Below are 23,634 nucleotides of genomic sequence, written 5' to 3'. Positions count from 1 at the left end.
TCCTCAGTGGTCTTGCATACTACAGCATACCTTATTATTGTTAAGTCTATGCATTAACAGAAGTAATCTATTGTGTTTTTTATTCCGTTGTTTTGGAAATGAGATCAAATACAAACTTGAAGAAAAATGACACAGAGCTTGGTTAATAAATAAGCCCCAAAGTATCATAGATCTTGGCTTGAACCAACACTTTTTTCTGGCCAGGAGCTGCAGTGGAATACGCAGCTTTAACCACTCTGTTCATATAATCTACTCTACTCTAAATTAACCCAATTACAGTTGACAATTTCTTATGTACATGTTTGACATAAAATGTAGTGGCTGAAGAAGCTTATGGGGCAGTAGGCAGATCTTGGTGGCCCTTTTTGTTGCCTTAAATTCCAGTATTTAGTATTTGTATAGCATGATTGTTAAAGATAAACACTGCCTTCCATTTTTTCCAGGCTTAAAGCGTATAAAACCCATTCGATTAGGAACCTAACACCATCTAGATATCATTCTTCCCATGTCCCCCTTGATATCTGCCCAAAAGACCATGTTCAAAAGTTCTACCATGTTTCCTTACAATTAGGTGTATTGTATTCACTTAATTAAGCCAATATTTTACAGTTACTGTATGGTAATATTTCTAATGATTCTTGAAGGCAAAGTTTTGTCTGATCCTTTAATGGCTTATATTTGGCTGCTGTATTGGGCATTTATATACCATATTTGGTTCCTAATTTTATTGCACCCAACGATTAATAGATCTATGTAGGCATCTATCAGAAGGGTTGATAAGGGCAGCAATGATTTTTGCCTATGGAAGAAGAGCTGTGGAAAAATTCCATGTACCTGGAAAGTTGAGGAAATCAGGAAAAAAATATATAAGGGAGTCATAATTTTATTGCACTCAACATCTAATAGATCTAGGCAGGCATTTGCAATTCGTTTCCTTGTGTTCCTTCCAAAACCCTCAGGGAGCCTCTTAGTAGTTTTAGCAAAACTTTATTCAAAGTTTTTCAAGCCGAAGGCAAATTTGCCTTCTGAAATGTCTCCGAAAGAGGCATTCCTAATAGTGGTGATTTCAGTATCTTGGCCAACTAGGCAGTTGGTCCTTATGAATGGGTCTTATTTAATTGTATATAGAGATAAAATTATGTCAGTGGAAAAGGATATAAGTTGAACTATTGGAGCCCTTGTTGCTCTCAGAGCTTGGTTGTTTACATGCAGATATTTCATTAATTGGCTAGGCAGTTAATCAGTGCTAGTGAGTGTGGGGTTTACATATAGTAAGATAAAGCTGGTGTTAAGGAAATGAACAGACCATCCTCTCCAGCAGCCAACCCCCAGATAAGCAGGGATTAACACCAGACAAAACACCTGGCAGGGCAAGCTACTGTATAAGGAAAGGTCCCTAGCATTGATTATGTCTAGTTGGGTATTGAAACATCTGTAAGCAGCTCAGCAAACAAGCTCAGGGAGAACCAAGGACTCCATGAAAGTATCCATCATACAGATGTCTGTCCTATAAGTTGTACAGATGTTTGTTTGCTATAGCACCTCACTGTCTTAAATCCAGTACTGAATTACCTAAGTTAATACTGCCTGACTTTCTGGCAAAGTCTATCCTTTTCCATAGATAGGCCCAATCCTTTCATCTTGTCCTATATAGGGAAAAAAGATTTCTCAGGCTGCCCGTATTACTTGTCTAAATAGTTAGCAAGTGGTATCTGCTTTTTTTACACTGCCAGTTGGCACTGCCAAATTTCCAAGGAAAATAATTCTCCGGAATGTCTGCAAAATGAGTCGCATGCAAACCAGCCACATTAATAACTAAGCATAACTGGATAGATGTCAAGTCCAGAGCAGAGCTGTGAGTCTAGAGTTCTACCTGACTTATTTATTTGTTTAGTGTATGGCACGTGTTAGCCAGGGATCACCAAGGTGGCTAGCTGCCTCTGTGAAAGGAATGCTTTGGGGCGGTGGTGTCTCTACCCGTGGGATGCCTGAATGCTGGTAGGCATTCGGGGGAGTCTCTTTTCTTGTCCGTATGCAGTTGATTCACTCATGGGAATCGAGCCGCTGACTGCTGACCTCAGCGGTGAGCAGGCCCAGCATCTTGTCATGTGAGTCTACCAGACTACCACCGGTCTCCTACAGGTGAGCTTTTTATTTGTCATCAGTCTGAGGCCCAAAGATAACAAATAACTTGCCTGTAAGAGAAACTATTCAGTTATTCTGTTTACATTCCATTACAAAAATCCTGTTCTCAGATCTAGAATTTGCATATAGCAATAGCACTTAAGACTTATATACTGCTTTATAGTGCTTTACAGCCCTCTCTAAGCTGTTTATAGAGTCAACCTATTGCCCCCCCCAACAATCTGGGTCCTCATTTTACCCACCTTGGAAGGATGGAAGGCTGAGTCAACCTTGAGCCTGGTGGGATTTGAAGTGTCAAATTGTAGGCAGATGGCTGCAGAAGAAGCTTGCAATACTGCACTCTAACCACTGGGCCACAGAGGCTCCTATATGTCTGAATGCAGCTGCTTTTTCCATGAATGATAGAATGCGAACATTGGAAGAACGCTCAGCGCTTTCTTCAGGCATTTGAAGTCATGTGTACAGAAGAAAGGAGCAATCCAGGTCACTGCAAAGTGCAAGCCAAGTGTTCCAAGTCAGTTCTGGTTGAGCGATGGAGAAACCTTCTTAAAAGCAGCACAATGGTGGGATCTAGAAATTAGGTGAGCTTGGCCTCTTCCAACCCTGAAATCTATGTTTGCTTGCATATAGGTTATGATTGGCTGCTGCAAATATGGGGAACTGCCTAGCACAGACTGCAAACTTCTACCTCCTGTTATTTTTGCAACAATATTAAATAGAACTCATTTATCTTTGTGGTATTAATCATCAACTTATCCCATACCCTTGATACCCTTGATGACCAGGACATTCCAATTAACATTTATACTGGCCATTCTGGAAATGCCTTTGTTGATTCCTTTGAGTTGTACATCAGGACATGTAGTTGTTTCAAACAGCCGTCTCCTTTTCCAGAAATGCTCAGCCGCCCTCTGTAGCTGTAGCCCAATCCCAGGAAAAGGCCTACATTGTTCAAGTGTGACTTTGAAATGCTTCAAATGTCTGTGACTCATAAGTGCTGAACACAGTACAGACTTGGCCTCTTTTGCAATTAGTTTTACACCCAATTTTTCTCCTGTAATGTTCATGGACTTGAGCTGAGTACTGTGTGTGTCTTTCCTCCTCTAATGCATCCTTGACCTTCCCCTTCACTCCTTGTTTAGAACTTTCTTCTCTTGGCGTTCACAGGGGCATCGTTGTCGGTGGTTAAGCACTGAATCTCTTAGCCCATCCCAATCAGACTTAAAAACGCCACTTCCAATTAGCCTCATGTTTCCCCTCCAGAAAATATGTGTTTCTTACGTTATTCATCAGATTTTTTTTGAGATTATCTACCTAAGCGATACTGTTTTCTAATTTCATTTTAATAACTAAGTCAGGTTCTTACAATCCAGAGTAGAGGTATCTCCATTGCTTGCATGTATAATCAGAGCTATTCGGTCAGGAAAAAGGTTAAGCACAACTTGAAAATCTACATCTAACAAGAAATAAAGCAGTTCATGTATTGATCCAAATGCGATGTCTAATTTTTATTTAGACATTGTGCTCAGCTGCAAGAGCCAAGAATTTATTTGTATCATTCAATGTGAATGACAATATACACGAATCCAGTGCAGGAAGAACATCACTTTTTTTTCCTTTCTTCAGCCACAGGGTTTTAGGTTGGTGGGTTACATTTTTGGTTACTCAACATTTCCCGCTGCTTGGGGACACATTGAATGAGATATTATAAAGTCCATATTATATATTTACAGACAATGGTAAATGCACAATTAAAAATGCACAACAACTAAGGCTCAATGCGAAAGCTTGGTTGAAATCCCTTTCTTCCCTGGTTCAATGAATGCGCTGAGTGACAGGTGTTGCCCCCAAGGTGTCTCCCTGTCTGCCTAGTTCCGGTGAGCTCAGGACTGGTTTTCTTGGGCGTTGCTGGGCATAAGGCATGTTTGAGAGATGGGCAAGAATCTGCCTTGTGCTCAGAAGAGAGAATGGCAGCAAGGCAGAAGATAAAATAGGAGTAGGTTCTACAAGGAAACCGGAGACTCACTTGAGGCAAAATTAGAACATTTGGACCAATTCCATTCCCTCTCAATCATCATCTCCTTGCTGTGCTCAGAAAGGAATGAAAGGAGACCACGGACAACTAAATGCAGAAGAAAAATCCATGCAGCGGGCACCAGAGGACAACTTTTCATCCCAGAGGAAGGTAAGTTTCTTGCAGCGGCTGAAGAGAGCACATTGGATTTCTCCCCATCGTTTGCTTGTCACAAATCACTTTCTATTCGAGAATGTCTCTACCATTCTAGGGACATCACCTATTTTGCTTCCCTGACCCCTGGGGTAGAAATAATGAAATAACTAAAATGGAATCAAGAAAATGCCATTTTGATGTCTAGGACTAGGAACCTTGGAAACACCACCATCATACGTAACAGAGCTGTCACAAATAGTAAGACATTCACTTGCTAGTTTCCTGAGCATTTTGGACATTAACAAGAAATGTCACAGTAGCTACACATTTGCATGCTTCTGCTTCTTGGGGATGCTACTTTCAGCTTCCTTGCATCTGGGGATTACAGGCTACACACATTCCTATGTTAGTTACCATAGAATTTGGGAACAGTGGGCAACTGCTGCACAATATCTTGTGCCACTGTGGTCTGAAGGTGTCTCTCAGCTGCATCAAACCATAAATAGCTGAAGGTGCATGGTTCACCCCCAGATGGCACGCTTCCTCCTCCCTCTCTGGGTGATCCAAAGAAAGTTGGCAGTGGTGTGTGAATGTATGTGTGCACGCACACACACAAGTGTCCTTCCCGAAGGCTCCCACGTGAGTTTGTTTAGCAGTCTTGCTCGTGGAGATCTGGGCTTCAGCTCCAGCTCGAATTCTGCAGCTCCTCCCTGAGCCACGTGGGGAGAGGCTGCCTGAGCGTACTCAGCAACTTGGATAATTCAATGTTGTGCTCGTGGTAGAAATCTGCCAGGAACATACGGGACTGCAGGGGTCCCCAAAAGAGAGGATCGGTTAATGAAAAGCCACTGACAACTATAACAGACGTGCAGGAGGAATTCTGTGTAGCTTACCGAGGAATCCATCTCTGGGTATTTTCTCCCTTTGCTCTTTCCCAGGCATTTCGTCTTTCCTCCATCCAGCAGCTGGCACCAAAATCCCTTTGCGTCATCATACCTGAAAGGGGAATTACTTTATATTGTCCTTTTATACACCTGTGCTTGAATCTAGAGTGCTATGAAGGTTAGCTAAATACCTTCCTAATTTGCCTTTTCTTTCAGTGCCTAACAATGATCTGTTTGGACAATGATCTTGCCATCTCTCAGAAAAGTCATCACCAATGAAACACAACTGATCTACATGTCAGGCTGGCTCTGTCTCCCTCTGGATAGTCTGCGTCCTTGTGGGTCAAGGATGCTCTGAATCTGGGGTGGCAGGGAGCTGATGGGCTCTCCAAGGCAAGGCATCTCCTTTGACCGAAAGCTCTGCGAGATCTAAACTGATCGCTGCCTTTGGAGCCAGAGGGAACAAGAAGTCCTTCCTGGGCATCCTGGCTCTTAGCTCTTCGTCCTTGGTACAGTTTACTGATTGAAATTAATTTATGCATCCTTGTTGTCCTTTCCATGGCAGCTCAGATAACAGGAACAAAGCAAAAGCAACAATTTCAGATGAATGCAAGAAGCAGGAAAGGCAGATGAAAGTGGTGTCGGCAACCCAGAATATAAACAAAGGCAGCAATAAATAAATCTCTGCATTTATGCTAGCAAGAATTGCATCGGGATTGGTAACTTCTACCTACAGACTCTTTGTCCAACTTGCCTTTTTTGTCCCCTTGGATTAAACTAGATGGGAACGACATGCTGCAAAATAAGGGGACAAAATAACAGAACTCTTGAAAAATGAATTGTGTGTCTAGAAATCATGGCGACTAGACTTACTTTCTTGGTTCAAGACATTTTGCTGCCCACCCAAGCAGCTTCTTCAGTCAGAAAAAGTCTGCCATTTGAGGAAGAAACCCTGAGGCGGGAATGCCCCTAAAAATGTTAGGAGTTGGTACATTCCAAGGACTTCCTGCCTACTCAGATCCCTCTAACCAATTTGTTCAGACTGAAGAAGCTGCTTGGATGGGTAACAAAACGTCTCAAACCAGTGATAAGCCCAGTTGCCGTAACTCAACTTGCAGACAATTCTGCTTGGATGACTGAGACTCTCCACTGAGATGCGGTGTGTATGTGCACTAGCCTAAGAGGGGAGAAAAAGGCCGAGTGGGGGAATGGGGGGATGTGCTGGTGAGCCAGCAGGATTAGGGCAGAGGCAGCTCACCTGCTGTTCTCTGGGAAAGCCCCTTTTAATGCCTGGCCCTCCCTCCAGCCCTGCCCACCATCTGCTATCCGGGCAAGAACTCCCAGGCAGCAGTTGGGAAGAGAAGGGAGCCTCTCTGCACCACCCTTTCAAAATCCACAGAGACTGCGCATCCGCAGCTTCCTCTATGCAGACACTTCCTGAAAATGGACTGGATTTTTAAAAAATGCCGTTCAAGATTACAGTATCACAGGGATTATTATTTTCATTTGGTAAATCCCTGTTACTTGTACACAGAAGCCTGATTCAGAGATAAGGAATCCCCAGAAGATGGCAACAAGCTCAGGTGTTTCTTGTAGTTGTTTAACTGCCACTAGCACCATTGAACCCGGCTTGATGGGACTATAACGAGGGCAGCAAGTTGCCCACCCTCCCAGGCCCTGGCAAACAAGCCAAGACTGACAGAAGGGGGAGCAATTAACAAGCTACTAGGCTTCACAACCTCCGTTTCTCATTATGTGATAAAACAAACCAGAAATTCTAGGAAGCTAGAGAAAGGAAGGGGAGGGATTGCCTGACCACTTCTTCATTTGTTGGCTTAGAAGTGCTGTGTTTAAATCAGGTCCTAATACAGGGAAAATAGCTTACAAGCAGCTGTCACCCATATGTATGTCACCCATACCTTTTTACAAAGATTTCAAGACAAAAGAGCCTTCATGCAAATGGAGAATCCTTACTTTAGTGCTTGCGTGTAGTTGAGAGGTGGTGTAATTCCCAGAAACCGTTGAATGTTCTCCATAATAGAAGAAGGGCTGTGTCGAAGCTCCTGCCCATCAACTATCAGAATCTAAATGGAAGGAGACATGGCCAAAGTTCTTGGTAAATCTAACCAACCTTTGCATCAATAAAAGGAACTTTTAGTACAATCTGTAATCCTGCCAGACTGTGACCTGGATTATGGATGGTTCAAAAAGTCTGACAACGTTCTCCCTACAGCATATACACAAAATCTCCCCCGAGGCTTGTAGAGTATTTCTGTATAATGCATATCACGTTAATGATATTTCCTGACTGACGAGTCAACATTATAAAGCTGGACAGACATAGCAGACACTTCCTAGTTATATCTGGTTACCAGACTATTCCACTTTCCCCTTCTTGAAGGAGGTGGTTGAGAAATTCCTTTGTCTTATTTATACAATGATTCAGCTGGCAAGGTAGGGTACAGAATTTTCTATAACCAGGGTTTGCATTAATGACAAAGCTCAAAAATTCAAGAAGCTGCTTCTTCAAAGTTTTTTTCCACTCTGGGTCCGCTCATCTCTGAAACCTAGAAAGCCAGTTTTTATTCTTCTTGAATATTTCTTGGTGAGAGAGATCTTTTGTAAGTCTCTCTCACACACAAGAGATATTCAAGAAAAATCCTGGTTTGCTTGTGCAAGTGAAAGTTAAAACATTTTGAAAAGGTTGCTCAGAATCCGTTTTAGGGTTCACTTAAATTGTGTTCAAACATAAGCTGGATCTTGGAAAAAAGAACTGCTGTACCTGCCCTGGTGGAAAATACGTTAACCATCTCTCCAGATGTGTTGAATACAATCCAGGATTCAGACAGCGACTCTGTAGATTGTGCAGTTCTTGAGGGGCCTGGGGTCCAGCGGAAATGGTCTGGTAAAAGGTGTAGTTAAGGGCCACGGGGTCATTGTGAGCACGTTGGTGCTGCAAGGGTGAAAAGTGAATGAAGAGCATAAAATTCCGCTTTCCCCAATTCAAAAGGCAGATAATATGTAAAATGTCACCTAGGCAGCCTGGCCTTTCCGTGTTACCTGGTACCAAGAGTAGGCTCGGTCAGCGGGGTTGATAAGGACAGCGATGATTTTGGCCTGCGGAAGAAGAGCTGCACTTCTTTTGGGGACTACCTCAGTATCAAAATAATTGGCACTTTTCTCAAACATGAAGTCTGTGCTGGCATTAGAAGGGATGGGGAAGAATTCCATGTACCTGTCAAGTTGAGGAAATCAGGAAAAAATATAAGGGAATAATAATAATGGGGATGGATTGAATTAGAATTGAGAAATTCCTGGTTTCTTACTATACACAAGAAGCTTGCAGGCCCTGACAGAGTACACACAAACATTTGCATCATCCTGGCGGGAGCCTCAGGCTGGATTCTGATTCCACCTGGGATGCAAATGAGGTCTGTCTTATGGGGAACTTCCATGATACAAACACGATCCCCTCTGAAAATTGCCTTCGTCAATTACTCCAGTGTTTCTCAATCTGGCTGGGAAAATTCTAGGAACTGAAATCCACACATCTTAAAGTCATCAAGGTTGAGAAATACCAATCTAGTCATTGCTTTATGAAAGGATCAATGCATCTACTACACGAACTGCTCTAATCGAAGAAAAGAATATATCCAACTTTGTTTCGACTTGGTAGCCACGACTGAATTTTTGTTCTTGAGACGGGAAAAAAAATGAAACTTTGCTGATTAGATAAGTTTGTGATTATAGAAATGGCTGGTGCATATTAAATATGTGAAAGTAAAAAGTTGAGGATGTAGTGCTATTATTTTATTCCACTGCACTAAAAAGAATCAAGGCTTTCTCTTTTTTTCCCTTTCCCCTACAGTTCTTTCTTTTCTCTTTTCCTTTCCCCATTTTCCCACTATTTTCATTCTCATTTTAGTTTAATAATAGTTTAATAAAACTATTTTTTTAAAGACTTGTTGAAGGCAAATCAGCAACCGATACAAGCATACATAGTCGATACAAGCGACTAATTAAAAGTCAGCAGTGTTATTTAACATTTGAAGTTAACACTGTTTTATACGACTGGCTGGACGCTGGAACAAGAATCAGCCGCTAGCGCAAGGGAGAATCATGGAAGTGCAACCGGATGTGGAGAACCTTGGCCTAGCTTTTTGACCAGGGTTAGAGAGTCCAAGCTCAGAGGCTCTCGGAGACCAATTCAATAGGCATCTCAGCACGTACCAATCAATTCCTTTGTGATAGTTGGGTCCATTAAAGAACTGGATCTCTTCAAAGGTGGACGGGCTTGGGAAATTGCTAGTCACAGCTGGGTGCATGGAGAGGAAGAAATGCACAGCTGTTGTGCCTGCAACAGAGAAATAAGAAGAAAATAAAAGCTTCATCAAGGTTGCGTTGGGTTTACTTCAGCCATGAATAACTGAAATATCTGCTGGTTCCAAATATAGGTAGTCCTTGACTTAAGATAACAACTGGACCCAAAATTTCCAAATTAAGCAAGTAGTTAAGTGAGTTGAACCCCATTTTATGATCTTTTTTGCCAGAGTTGTTAAGTGAATTATGTCATCTTTGGAAGCCATACTGAGACTCGATGCTCCCATGCTGCCACAAGCCTGAGTTGGCCAATACTATTGAGTAGCTCTAAGTCAGTAATGGCTAGCCTTTTTGGGCTTCTGTGCCAAAAACTGCACATGCACCAGCGCGAACGCACTCACGTACCAGCACCCAGAATGCAATGCACCCCCCCACCCTGCCACCCCCTTACCTGCACTGCGCCTCACAGCTGATTGTTTGGCTGGTTTGAAGCCTTTTTCGGCCTTACAGAAGCTTGGAAAAAGTTTCTGCAAGGCTTTTTGGGCCAAATTATAGGCCCGTTTCGTCACTTCCGGTATTACAGGAAGGCCTCAAGCCAACCGAAAAAAAAATCAGCTGTGAGGCACGTGCATGCGCAGTGAGGTAAGTTTGCCTGTGCCTTGCGTGCCAGCACAAATGGGTCTGTGTGCCACTTGTGGCACCCATGCCATATGCTCGCCATCACAGCTCTAAGTAGACAAAATAAAATTCGTTTGTTACTTCATGGTCATTGAGTATGGTGCAGAATGAAATAAGGATCTTACTTTAGGACGAATGGTACAATCATGTGGCCATGTGATGTGATGACGGCCAAGGCAGGATGGATTTGGAGTTTCGAATATTGCAAGGAAGCCCGAAAACGTTCAGTTTACTATCCAAATAAAGGTACGTTCGAGTTATGTCTGTCAGGGAGTTATTGATTGGAATGGAGGTTTACTGGAACACTGACAAATTACTGAAGTTTTTAAGTGAGTCATGCAGTCATTATGCAAACCCCATTGATTGTACGTATTGGAAGCCAACTGAGAAGATTACAAATGATGATCGTATGACCCCAGGACAGTGCAGCTGCCATAAATCTATGCCAAATGCCAAGTGCACCCAAATTTTGATCACATAACCATGGGGAAGCTGCAACAGTTGTGAGAATTGATCATAAGCCACTTTTTTTAGTGCTGTTGTAACTTCGAACAATCACTAAACAAATGATTGTAAGTCAAGGAATACTTGTATTTCTTTTCACATCCCATATACTGGAGTGGTGAAGAATGCTTTCCAGTTTAAACTTCTTTTTGTACATTGATTTATCCCCAAATGTATTGAGTTACAGATCTGTCTTATCTCAGTTTGACAGGTCTGAAAGGAGTAGGGAATCTCAGTACAGATTTGCCCTTCTCCACATGGTCAAATCCTCCTCGAACTTTGATCAGCAGAGGGGGCAGGAGAGCAGTCAGGAGGCCGCTGAACCAGAACAAGCGCCCCAGTCTACATGGACAGCAGTGAGGGATGTGAGAAGGCAGAGTCTGGTGGCATTCAGAAGGCCAAACTTTTCTACCTGGACTTTAAAGGCCACTATGCTGACAGATGAAATCACAAAATGGAGACTCACAATGCATTATACAAATATCAAATCGCTATAAGCACGATGAAAAATGCCATTGGGGATAAACGTTACCAGTTTTTTGAGGACCAATAATAAGGAACTTGGGAAGCCGGTCACATGTCTTCTCTTTTGACCAGATGTCCTTATGCCGCTTGTCATCACAAGGGTTCTATGTCAAAAAAGACATCAAATATGAGATGATGTCGGAAATACATGACTTTATATACATTAGGTAACTAAATTGTATGAGAAGGTCCCTCATCTAAGATGCGTTCTACCCTTCGGAATGTACTACAGTGATACTGGATACTGAGTCTTGGAGCAAAGCCATTTAATCACATTACTTTTTTCATAATGTTAGGAAACATTTATAGTATCAAAATATAAAAAGTATTTTGAAAAGTTTATCTTTTGAAATCTGCGCTTATTTTGAAATTTGGTTTGCTTGATTTTTGCTCTTTTCCTAATAGGAAATTCAAGAGAAGTAATTTTTCCAATCTTTTCTGCACTGGTCATATTCCCCCAGTACATGCTTGGTTTTGAGCGTCACATTTTAGGAAGGACACTGATATTAGAACATGTTCAGATGAGAGCCACCAAGATGACAAGGGGCTGGCAAATAGAAAAGGCTATGAGGAACAGTTGGTGCTATGGATATCTTTAGTTTGGAAGACACCTGATGGACATCTTCAAGACATCTTCAACCCTGAAGATCATTCAGAGTTGTTCCAAAAGATAGAATAAAAAACTGTGAGTTCCAATTTTGGATACTTTTGGGGTAGGGGGGATTTTGGTTGAACAGCAGGAAATTGTAAGGGTTAGCATTCAACACCAGATCATTTGTTCATCTTGATACCCATTCCTGCAGGATACTCTCTCTCTTATATTCTATGATTTGGAGGAAAGGGGATGCTAATCTAGTATTATTGCAAGAATTTGAAATAGCTAAGGCAGGTGAAATTATCTTAATTGAAGGTTGGTCTAGCTGGATTCCTAGCATAGCATAACTTTTATAGCCAGTTTATGGGAGCAACTGAAATTCAAAGACTCCAATTCCTTTATTATCTATTCTACCAAAGGACTGATTAATTGCATATTATCAGAGGGAGTTTCCAGGAATAAAAGAAAGCTGGACGTCACTGAAATACTGCCCACCCAGGTGAACTCTCCAGTTGAATTTCTTAAGATAGTTGCAATAGGTATGCTAATAATCATCTCCACATTCCTCTTTCAAGGATTGATAGAGATGCCATGATGTACTTACCAGTTAATGTATAATCTGGACTGGTGCATGAGGAAAAACAAAAACTGGTTTTAAGGTTATCTTTCTGGCTAAGAGGAAGGTCAAATATGTGCTGAGGCGGCCAATCAGGAATGCCTCTGTTGACTTTGTTTTTATTTGTCACTAAAACCTGCTTGTCAAAAGAGAGCTGTCCCCCGGTGTTTGTACAGCAGTTCCCAATTCTATAGTCCTGAGACCTACTTATGAATATCATTTTCTTTTCAAAATGACAGCCTCATTTGGGAGTGTAAAGCTAGATTACCCACCCAGACAACAATGTAAACGGGACCTGCCATTGAAAGATTTGTTGGATTCACCAATGAACTTATACAGTGAAAGTATGTGCTGAAAATGGAATCAGAGTCAATTCAAAAATGTCAAACTTCTCTCAGAAATAAAAGTTTCCTATGTACAGAAACAGCCATAACTTTCCATATTCCCAGTTAATTCCAAAGAAATCAAAAGGAAAATGAAATGCAGGAACCTTTCTCCTGCAGCAAATAATAAAGATTCATTAAATGCTGAACTTTCTACTTTTGTATCAAGGTCAAATCAAATCTTCAGCTGAAGTGTGGGAACCTATCTTAGGCATTGTTGGAAAATGCTTCCTCACCTGCCACAGAGGGTTCTTTTCCTCTGAAAATATTTCAAAATACTTTTTAGCCAACTGGATGGGAGGCAAAGTCTGAATACGAAGATTGGTCCAGCACTGCACAAATTTGACAAGGCTTTCAAAAGTGTAGAGCCCAAGGCGGTCATTGCCGTAATTGGACAAGTGAGTCATGAAGATGCTGATCTACAAGGAAGGAAGAAAATGGAAGCTTTCATTAGCATCAACAAACAAACACCCCTGGGTCCCATCACCTGCTTTCTGCAGTTGCAAGGTATACAATGTCCATGATCCTAAAGTTTTTGTTCTTTCATTTGTTTAGATTTGACATATATAGTCATCCTTCCCACAAAGGATATTAATATAAATAACTCCTATGTCCCAGAATTTCTTAAGAGGGTTTTAATTAATTCATCAGTTCCATTTAATTCTTTTCTTCTGAAAAGAAAGCCATCATTCCTCTCAATCTGTTGAATGTAGAACTATTTATTTATATAGTCCTTTTTATTTTTTAATTAGATTTCAAGAGCAAGGAACTTGGGAGTCTCCTTTTACTGTCATGACAAGTGCATGCTTACTGAAAGTCTAGTCTCCATTGGGAGGGGGGGTCATAACCCAACAAAATACCTTTAGTTTTCTAGAAATATGACCCCTGCATTTCTTTGCCCCCCGACCCCCCCAAGGTTTTTATTTATAAATTAACCCTAATCAGTCTAAACAACTATAACTGGAACTTAGTTCCAATTACAGTATTGTTAAGACTGGGGAGCTCCATCTTTTCCATAGTCTGGGAGGTGTGACCAGGAAGCGTCCCGCCACTTAAACTTACTGGCATGTCCGTATCACATAACTAACTTTGAACCTGGTTTTGTTTAGTCCCAATAAAACACAAATACAATACTTCAAATTATGAGAAAATTAGACCTAGAACAATTAGTACTGGAGTTACCAACGGATTGCTGGGCACCATAATTATTGTTCAGAACTTGACAAAGATTACTAGCTGCTCATGTTTGATCTTGCAGTAGTAACTCTATAATCTTTTGGTCAATGTTCACAATTCAGACAATTGTAGTTATGAGTGCCAGATACTATGAGCAACACAATAGACAATTTAACAATGAATGGTATCTTAACATCTGAACACTCAAGTGCAATTATCACATGTAGAACAAGTATTTCTACCCGTTGTGACCACAATGGGTGATGCCTTTTTATCTCTCTTTCCCCCTCCCCCGATACACACACACACACACACACACACGCACATGCACACATTACTGTCTATGACCCATTAGCTGCCCCTTCACCTTCAACCGCAGAGATGGCTGGGTCTGAGAGGCCTTACAAAGGGGAAAGCACTCTGCTTCACCAAATGAGCCTGTTAACTCCAGCTGAATTGGAAGGAAGAGGGCTGCTAAGGATACCAGCCTTCTTCTCTACAAACCCTTTGCAGGGTTCTTGCACTAAATGGATATGGAGATGTGAAAAGAGGAAGGGAAAGAGAAGATGAAGCAATAATTAAGCCTGGTGAGATGTGAACTGCCAAAGTGCAGGCAGCAGAAGGGGCCACCGTGACTCACGCCCCGTGACTCAAAATCAAAAGCCGCTTTCTGCATCCAACTTTAAATTCCTGCACATCTTTTATCTTAACAGTATTTAATACTTTCTGGTAAATGGTTTAAATACATTCCAGTGAAATTTAGATGTCAATCATTTCTCCTTCTAAACTGAAGATGGTCTGCTCTCAGAGACTCAAAAAGTCTGTTGGGCCATGACACAATTGTCCCCAAGATCTCATTCTGGCATTTCTTGCCCAGCCAGACGAATTTGGTTGTTATTTTATTTAATTCAATAAAAAATGGGTTTCCTAATTTTATCAGGATCATCTGAAAGAGATACATCAATTTTGGTAGGGTATTTATTTTCAACACTGCGATTCTGCCTAATATTGATAGTTGTAGTTTCCCTAATAATTCCAAATCCTTCCTAGTTTAATTTAGTATAATTATCTTTAATTGACAAGCACCTAGTAGGTATAGCCATATTCCCAGATATTCTTTTTTCACTCTGTAGTCCCATTTTATTTTGTAGTTCTATTTTCTGTTTTGCAGTGCAATTTTTAATTATCATTTTAGTTTTGTTTTTATTTATTTTCAATCCTGCAACTTCTCCAAATTTTTCTATTTCTTGAAGTAGTACTTGTCTATTTTTTTATTGGTTCTTCCACTATGAATACAAGGTCGTCTGCAAATGCTTGGACCTTGTATTCGTCATTTCTGATTTTGATCCTTTTTATTCTTGAATTTTGTCCGATTGTGGCAAGTAACACTTCTAAGGATAAAATGAACAGCAGAGGTGATAGTGGGCACCCTTGTCTCACTCCTTTGCCTATCTTAAACTCATCTGTACAATCTCCATTGAGTAACACCTTGCTGTTTGGGTAGAGTATATGGCTTGTAGTATTTTTACTGTGTTAGTACTGAAATTCATTCTTATTATTTGCTGTAGCATAAACTTCCAATTAAGATTGTCGAAGGCCTTTTATGCATCCAAAAAAATTAATGCTGCTTGCTTTTCGGGCTGTGCTTCGTAGTATTCGTTTGTATTTAACACTATTCTGATGTTGTTTCTAATTTGTCTATTTGGCAGAAAGCCGTTCTGGTCCGAATATATAATCTCACTTAGAATTGGTTTCATTCTCTCTGCCAAAATTGTCATAAATATTTTATAATCTATGTTTAATAGTGAAATTGGTCTATAATTTGAAATCATCTGTTGATCAGTACCTTCCTTCAGAATCAAAGTGACATATGCCTCAGACCAGGGCTTTGGTAATCTAGCTTCTAATAGCGTTTCACTATATACCTCTAATAGTATTGGTTCAAACAGTTCGTACATATTTTTATATAGTTCACTGGGAAAACTGTCTGGTCCTGGTGTTTTATTATTTTTCTGCTTTTGTATCACTTTTTAAAACTCTGCTGGAGTTATTTCTCTATTTAATATTAAGGAAGGGATATTTAAATTAGTAGTCCCCACATCAATTAACATTTATTTAGTGATCTACAAATACAGAAAAGAGAAAAAGAGAAAGTCTACCAACTGAATGAAGACCTTCGTGTTCTTAATACTTACGGGGTTCAGGAGCATTGTCAGGAAAAGTTCTCCACCACGAATGCTCTTGTCTAATTCCTTGGAGCCACCAGGGTACTCATTATAGAATATAGTGTGAGTAAAAAGACCACAAGTCTGGCGAGGCAACACCTAGATGAGCCAGAGAGGAGGAGGAGGAGGAGAAATATTAACACAGAGTGCTGGTTCACAGGCTGAGGGGAAAGGCTGAGACCAACCGATGGGCAGAATCCATTTCCTCCACATCAGATGTCCTGGTCTTCAGCTGAGATTCCTAAAGTCCTATGAAAACTTCAACAGGGGTAGAATGGAGATTGACAGTGACACTGCCAAGAATTGTCTTTCTATTTTCATATTCTTCAAAAGGCTAGAGCTGAAATAGCTCTTTTTCAAAATAATTTTTATTCATTGTATAGAATTATGATCACACAATAAGTTGGGCCGGAAATAAGATGTATTTGTGTGGGTATCTCTATGGAGACAAGTTTTATTCTAGTACCTTGTGTTCCATTGCCTGACCTGGTGCATTCTCTGTGGCCACTGATTATGTTCAATTCTCCCTGCCTCGTGTACCAACCCCATCACCCTTTTTAAAATCTTTTGTTTCTCCAAAACCTGTTAATTAACTACCCAACTTTGTATGGATGACTCTTATGATTTAAGACTAGAGATGTTTTAAGTCAAAAAGAATTACTTCCCTGCTTCAACAGAAAATAATGGAATTATGACTTATAACGTACATGGTGTTCATCACCCAATATTGTTTACGGAGAACAAGATGGTTCATTTCTGACAACCCTTTCTTCAATTTAGAGAACTTCAGAAAGTTGATGTCCAACAATGAGAAGAGCGCTCCAGAATTGGTCGCACTTTTTTCCTCCTCTAGATTGTTAATAGGGCTCAGCGTCTTACCATGATTCCATTATGGCTGAACCCTCGTCGATATCGGGCAGGTCGAAGATGAGGATATTCCTCTGTGCTGGTCACCTGAATATCCCAAACAGTTTTCCATGCTTCATAGAGTTGGGCATGGACTGGGTAAACCCCTGAGTGGTGGGGAGCTACTGCATAGCCCATATCTGTGGGAATCCCATGTTCCTGGGGTCAAAACAAAATTGTAAAAGTTCTACATTCACTGTTAGCAATTTAGCAAGAGGGAAGAGAAGGGCAGGTGGCTATGGAGCAAGACAAGGAATATATAGATAACAAAGCAAAACTTGTTTGCTTGCTATAAAGTCATTAAGTAGGATGGACAGATCAGTACAAATCAGTTCCATTTGTCATTCGCAAATTTTTCTAACATACAGAAGATATGAGAGACGGTGCAAGTTCCAGGTCAGATGTGAAATCAAGCAATCAATCAAGCATCATACAGGATCAAATTGCAAGGTTATACTTTATAATTTGAAATATTAACGGAACTGGAAAGTATGATGCAGGAATTAGGAAGAACAACACTTAGGAATTGCAAGAAATTTCATACTTTCTGTCAGAGTTCTGTTTTTCTATGTCACAGATGGCACCTGTTTATTAAACACTTTCTGCAAACTCACTCCAACTACAGACTGTACTATTATCTTTACATCCTTATCTTAGAACTCAGCAGTGGTCATGTAGTAAACTTGTAGCAGATTGAAACATTCCAGAAAGTTGTCCCTTACCAAAGCAAACTGCTTGTTGAGTTTCATTTGCTCTGCCAACACAGTAACATTGTGAAAGAGATGCGGCTGCATGTGACTCCACATATGAGGAAACCACCAGAATTCCTTCCTGTTCTTCAACAGCATATCATCTCCTTCATCTTCCTCATCTGTACCTGGAAGCACGTGGCAAAAGGACTAAGCAAGGGTTGTTGGGTTGTTATTGAGCAAAGATACTTCCAACAAGACAAAACCTCCTTTACACTACTGCACAGCAGATTTGAAGAGAAAAACGCCAGCTATTTATTTTGTCCCCTAATGAGGTCTTCACTGAGACTGGAAGCTCCTTCAGCAGTTTTTTTCAAAGAGAGAAAACCTTCCGCTGGTGTCACAGCAGATTAAGCACCTAACCATTTATTTGTTCAAAGCCATTAGGCTCAAAAACTGGGTTCCCTGAGTCAGCTCCAAGCACATTTAGTTAAGAAATCTATAAATAGAAGCAAGAAGCTGACTGATAAAAGAAATCTTGGGTAAATATTCTAATTGTGCCAGTTATTTCTTTGTTTATTTGGTCTTCAAAAGGCCACTCTTACTTTTCACTATGCAGTAATATGGCAACCTTTTGAATCAGCAGGCTTTTTTACTTAAAAGGCTTATATAGCTGCCTATCTTATATCAAACTCTGGGCAGCTCCCATTCAAAGTTGCCTGAATCTGGCCAACTCAGGAGATGATTAAATGTGAATCCAACATGAATTTGCTCCTAAGAAATAGGATAACTTCATACAGAACAAAAAATCTTACCAGTGTGGTAGAATTTCCCAGAGAATCCCAGATTGAAAGTGAAATTGGGAACCAGGGCCCTCAGCTTGTTCTGAGTGTTTAAAAGAGCCTTGCAGGAAAAGAAGAGAGAAAGGCTGAGTGAAACCATTCAAACCAGTTTCTTAATCAACTCACATGATGATAGGAATTCATACCCTTCTTAACAGCTTCCTCTTTTATTACTTGTATTCAACTGCATAAACTGGAAGCCCAGTAAGTCCAAAAGACACAGCCCCACATCAACGCCCACCTCCCACTTTCAGGCTTCCCAAAGGCAACATTTCCTGCTTGAAATATACCAGAGTCCGAATTCTGGGCCAGCTGAATCTGCCTTCTTCTGGGTCTGGGTTCTGAGGAGATATTTCTTTCATCTTTAACTGCTCTGGCATTTTCTGGACTTGTGGCATCTTTCCTGGTCTACAGCTGTGTGAAAAAGTCCTGTACGCTTTCAATTTTAAGCTGTATTTACATGTTTAATCAACTTTTCACTCATAGAAATCACACAAAATTAGTACTTTGATGAACATTTCTGTAGTCGGATTGAGATGCATAATTTTTATTAATGTAACCAAAGTCAACTGCACCACATTGTCACCAAAGATCAAGTGCAAAGGCTTATAATAACAGTCTATGCCGAAGCGTTGCCGCCTGGTGATCAGCAATAAGGGCTGGCCAATCTCATATTAGTAACCATGTTTGGTTACCTCAATGGTCCTTTTCAGGGCCACAAACAATAAAAATGTTAACAAAACACCAGCATCGGCCTTAGTAACTGCAACACGTATGCCACTGGCTATGCATCAGTTAATGTTTTCATAGTCATTGTAAACATGCATTGTAAGCATGCAAGAAAATTCACAATCCTCATCCAAACAGCACCCAATTGCAAAAAGCTTATGCTTTTCACTTAAAAACCACCAGTATTTATTTAAATATAATAATATTCGCATAGCAGTTAGCATAAAATATCATAAAATCAATGGCCTATCCAAAAAATGTCATAAACCATAAACAAGTGTAAAGTATGCAGGACTTTTTCACACAGTTGTATACATTCTGAACATTTATGACTCCAGTTACTGCACTTTAAATTGTCTCCACAATCATTCTGGATACCTTTTCTATTTTTAGAAATTTGCTATTTTGAAATCAAACGTGACTGTTTTGAACTTTTTCAACAGCTGGCATACTAAATGTACACTGGTAATATCTTGGTTAGTTTCCAAAAAATACGCACAATCTAAAAATGAAAGGAACAAAATGCCCAACATCATTGAGTTTCGTAGGTAGGTTTGGGGCATGTTTTTTCTATGTCCGAGTTCAGCATTTGATAATTGTAATTCTGCTGGCTCTCCAGAGTCAAAATTGTAATAATCACGATCCACATTCTGAATTACTAATTGAGCTCCATATAGTCCTCTTAGGACAGGGCTGTCAAACTCCTGGCCCATGAGCTGGATGCATCACGTGATGGCCACACCCACGCCTGGTTTAGTGAAGGGGGAAAAGTCCCAATACATCACGTGATGCCGCCATAATGACGCGAATCTGACACCCCTGTCTTAGGATGTCTGTTTGTGTATTGTTTGTTTAAGGGTAGACAATTGTCTCATTCTTTAGAACACTATTTCCACTGAGTAATACATATATAGTGCGTATACATAAAATTTCTAAGCAACCGCATTTGACTAAAATCCCTTTTGATACTTGGCATCTGCATTTTGTGTTCCTGAGTCCTGACATTCCAAAACACCTGGGAAGGGATGCCTTCAGAGAGAAAGAGAAGGCGAAGCAGCTTAGCAAAGCCAAACTTGGGTTACTATAACAACACATGTCAGTTGATCCCCATGTCTCAGGAAACTGCTCTTTCAAGGGTGTCTCTGGATGTAATATGCTTCTCAAGATCGGATCTCAAAATATCCACAAGCTTGATAATCAATCACCATCAATAAAAGGCAGAAATAGAAGTTTTATAAATGCTATTTGCAGGTACTATTTATCTTTCTTCTTACACTTTAGAATATTGAAAACAAATCCACGCTTATAAATTGATTTTACTGATGTAACTTTCCTAAACAATATTTATCAGATGCTTCTAATTTCTTTGTCACAGCAGGAAAGTACTTCTAGGCAAGGCTTCATACTTTCTTTTAAACTTTATTATGCAAATATATTTGTTCCTATAATTACGTAACTATTTCATTTCTGAAAGTTATAACGTGATACATATTTCCCTTTTATTCTTTTTTAAGAACATGCATGGGTTGAAGGAAAGCAATGATCCCTATGTTTTTGTAACATCTGATTAGCTCATCATGTAGTTCAATTTTATTTACTCTTCCAAGACTTTATTTCAGGATTTGTGTGAATATGAGATGAAAAGACCCAGCAAGCAGGTTCTTGAAAGCAAGAGGACAAGAATATCCCCGTTGAGCTTCTGGGTACATTGACCTTTGGCCACTGTGACTTCCTTCAGGAATGCAGGAGAAACGATCTCAGTCTTGAAAAATGTACCCAGAAATTAAAAAAGGAAAAGAATTGTATCTTTCTTCTTTTCACTTTTTAGGCTAAAACTGGCACTCAAACAAAATACTTGGGGGAGATATGAAATCTATCAAGCAATATACTCATTCTTCAGGAAAGAGAGAAAGGCAGTTTGACATCTTATTTACTTCCCACCTTCTTCAAATCAAAGCAACAAGATGAATTACTGATTGATTACTAATTACTAATTGTGTACTGATTACTACACACAAAACTTGTTCTAAAAATAATATGTAAGAGTGATGGCAAGTTGCACATCCTGTGTCCCCTGTAATCATCTGGATATTCTGGCTGAATATCCCTTTTTCCTTTACAGTGCTTTATTTGGTCAAGACTATTTCCAAAATATGGGAGATTTCACTCAGCAAATTCCCATTTCACACCAGTTTCTTTTGGGTTTTTTCTTTCAGTTCCATTTTTTCTCTCCCAATCTTTTCAAGTGTCAGATAATAAAAAAGACAAAAGCAGTACAAGCAAATTAAGTGTATGCATGTTCTTCCAACTTGCTCAGCGTACACCAGAAAATTATTTTAACAAAATGATTTGGAAACAAGCAGCTGGATGTATCACACGGAAACTAGATTTGACAGAAAGTTCATATACTTACATTTTGGAATTAATCTGCAAAAAACATGCCAACTATTTTGACACTGGGAAATGTTCCTCTACTGCACCTCTCATTTAAGAAGTCAACAAACTTGTAAGATTATCTTTTGTTTTTTGTTTTGAAAAACGAAGTTAATCTGGCAGAGATTCTCTTTCAAATGCATAAAAGTATTATCTTCTTAGCATCAAATCCATTAAACTAATGTCAGATTAATGCTCAATTTCATGCTGCTAAACTGATAAACAAAGTATGTTTAACAATGATCTCATCTGAGTCTTTCTGTAATCACCAGAGAAGCTTTGTAAAGGGAGGTTAACTTCTATAATTCCACACATAACTGCCAGTGAAGCTCTGAGTTTCATCCTTGGCTGGAATCCCATCATGCAACAACAATTTGGAGTAAAGAGTCATAGAAATGTGTGATTAAAAAAAACAACAACTGATCAACAACCATCACTTAAAAGAGGTTGGAAATCAGCAGGATTTCTCATTTGAGCTTATGCTCTTTGGGTAAACCCAGAGTTTTAGTTAGGATTTTCCACCCTGGCAAGTTCTCACCCCTTTTGCATGAGGGCATTGCAGGCTCTGCCTTTCTCACTACATTCATTTGTCGTGCCACGCTTGTGTACAGGACTACAATCACTTTAGCCGTCTGGCTTTATGCATGGACTTTTCCGGCTTCTCAAGCACGCACCACCGTTTTATAAGAAAGAAAGTCTTGTTTTTCCTACTGTACCGAACTTTTGGGAAAGAGAAAACAGAATAAAACCCCTCTTTTCCAAAACACAGTGCAATGTCACTATTAAAATGAAACCCTGCTCCGCTGAGTGTACCATTTTCTAACTACTTGGAAGACGCACGCTAGACTTCTTTCATTACTTCCTCTGAGCAGAAGGATAAGGCAAAGCTGACCCTTATCTCTTCTGCAATTTAGCAAGGGCTCATAAAAGGGATTAAAACAAAACAAAATACACATAACTAGCAGGACAGACCTGACTATCTTGTTTATGGACTCTTGTATTATTCAATCAGGAAAGATATCCAGATTATTCTACTCCTATCTTTTTCAACAGAAGCCTATTTTTATGGGAAGCTGCATTAAAATTACTACTATTTAAAAAACAGTAATTGAAACAGGATCAGCTCTTATATGAGATGTTATTATGAAACAAACTCTTAAAAGTGCACCACATTTAAAAGGGCTTGAACATCTCAGTTTAAATGAACTCCAAAATATGCTGCTATGTAAACATTAATCAGCTCTATCAGAGGAATAATTTTTCAAACTACTGTGAAATCTTTAACCTCATACTCTACTGAGACTTAAGATAACTTTCTTTAAACCCAATTCTATATATTGATTAAGTAGAAAAATCCAGTGGGTTTATTCTCCTAGCAAATTTATTATGATTTTATCTTACTGTACTCAAAAATTTAAATACCTAAACCAGGGGGTCCCCAAACTTGGCAACTTTAAGACTCGTGGACTTCAACTCTCAGAATTCCTCCTGCAGTCATATTAGCTCGGGAATTTTGAGAGATGAAGTCCACAAGTCTTAAAGTTGCCAAGTTTGGGGACCTCTGGCCTAAACCTATGACTTCTCTGGGGTTTGGAAAATGGGCAATACATCTCACCCACACTGCCATCCATCTCTTACCAAATGCATGCTGAATTAGCAATTGTTAAATACTGCTGTCAGCCTAGCTCTACTTTCCTCCTGAGGATTGTTAAGTTTGAATTTGTAATGCAACAAAGAATGAATTTAGCAAACCCAGTCACATTACTGGAACAAAAGATAAATGTAGACTGTTGTGATAGCAAATCTCATGATCT

General features: G+C 39.9%; 1 protein-coding gene across 2 annotated transcripts in view; it reads right to left on the bottom strand.

Annotated features, from left to right (window-relative positions):
• Positions 1 to 3,626: 3,626 nt before the first annotated feature.
• NDST2 (N-deacetylase and N-sulfotransferase 2) overlaps positions 3,627 to 23,634 on the bottom strand; it is a 66,017-nt gene continuing 46,009 nt past the window's right edge. For both annotated transcript variants that reach the window (XM_087932274.1, XM_026711063.2), the window contains 12 exons: positions 18,632 to 18,719; positions 17,850 to 18,004; positions 17,101 to 17,286; positions 16,192 to 16,320; positions 13,057 to 13,239; positions 11,234 to 11,330; positions 9,430 to 9,553; positions 8,260 to 8,434; positions 7,982 to 8,152; positions 7,174 to 7,283; positions 5,209 to 5,311; positions 3,627 to 5,120 (listed from right to left, as the gene is read on the bottom strand). In XM_087932274.1, coding sequence (XP_087788400.1) covers positions 4,995 to 5,120; positions 5,209 to 5,311; positions 7,174 to 7,283; positions 7,982 to 8,152; positions 8,260 to 8,434; positions 9,430 to 9,553; positions 11,234 to 11,330; positions 13,057 to 13,239; positions 16,192 to 16,320; positions 17,101 to 17,286; positions 17,850 to 18,004; positions 18,632 to 18,719 — 1,647 coding nt within the window. In that variant the 3' untranslated portion in view covers positions 3,627 to 4,994. The remainder of the gene's footprint in view (positions 5,121 to 5,208; positions 5,312 to 7,173; positions 7,284 to 7,981; positions 8,153 to 8,259; positions 8,435 to 9,429; positions 9,554 to 11,233; positions 11,331 to 13,056; positions 13,240 to 16,191; positions 16,321 to 17,100; positions 17,287 to 17,849; positions 18,005 to 18,631; positions 18,720 to 23,634) is intronic.

Source organism: Pseudonaja textilis, chromosome 4 (assembly GCF_049901715.1).
Source record: "Pseudonaja textilis isolate UNSWEBS1 chromosome 4, rPseTex1.2, whole genome shotgun sequence".
NCBI lineage: Eukaryota > Metazoa > Chordata > Lepidosauria > Squamata > Elapidae > Pseudonaja > Pseudonaja textilis.
The sequence above is the reverse complement of the archived record's forward strand: the minus strand, read 5'-3'. Positions and strand labels throughout refer to the sequence as shown.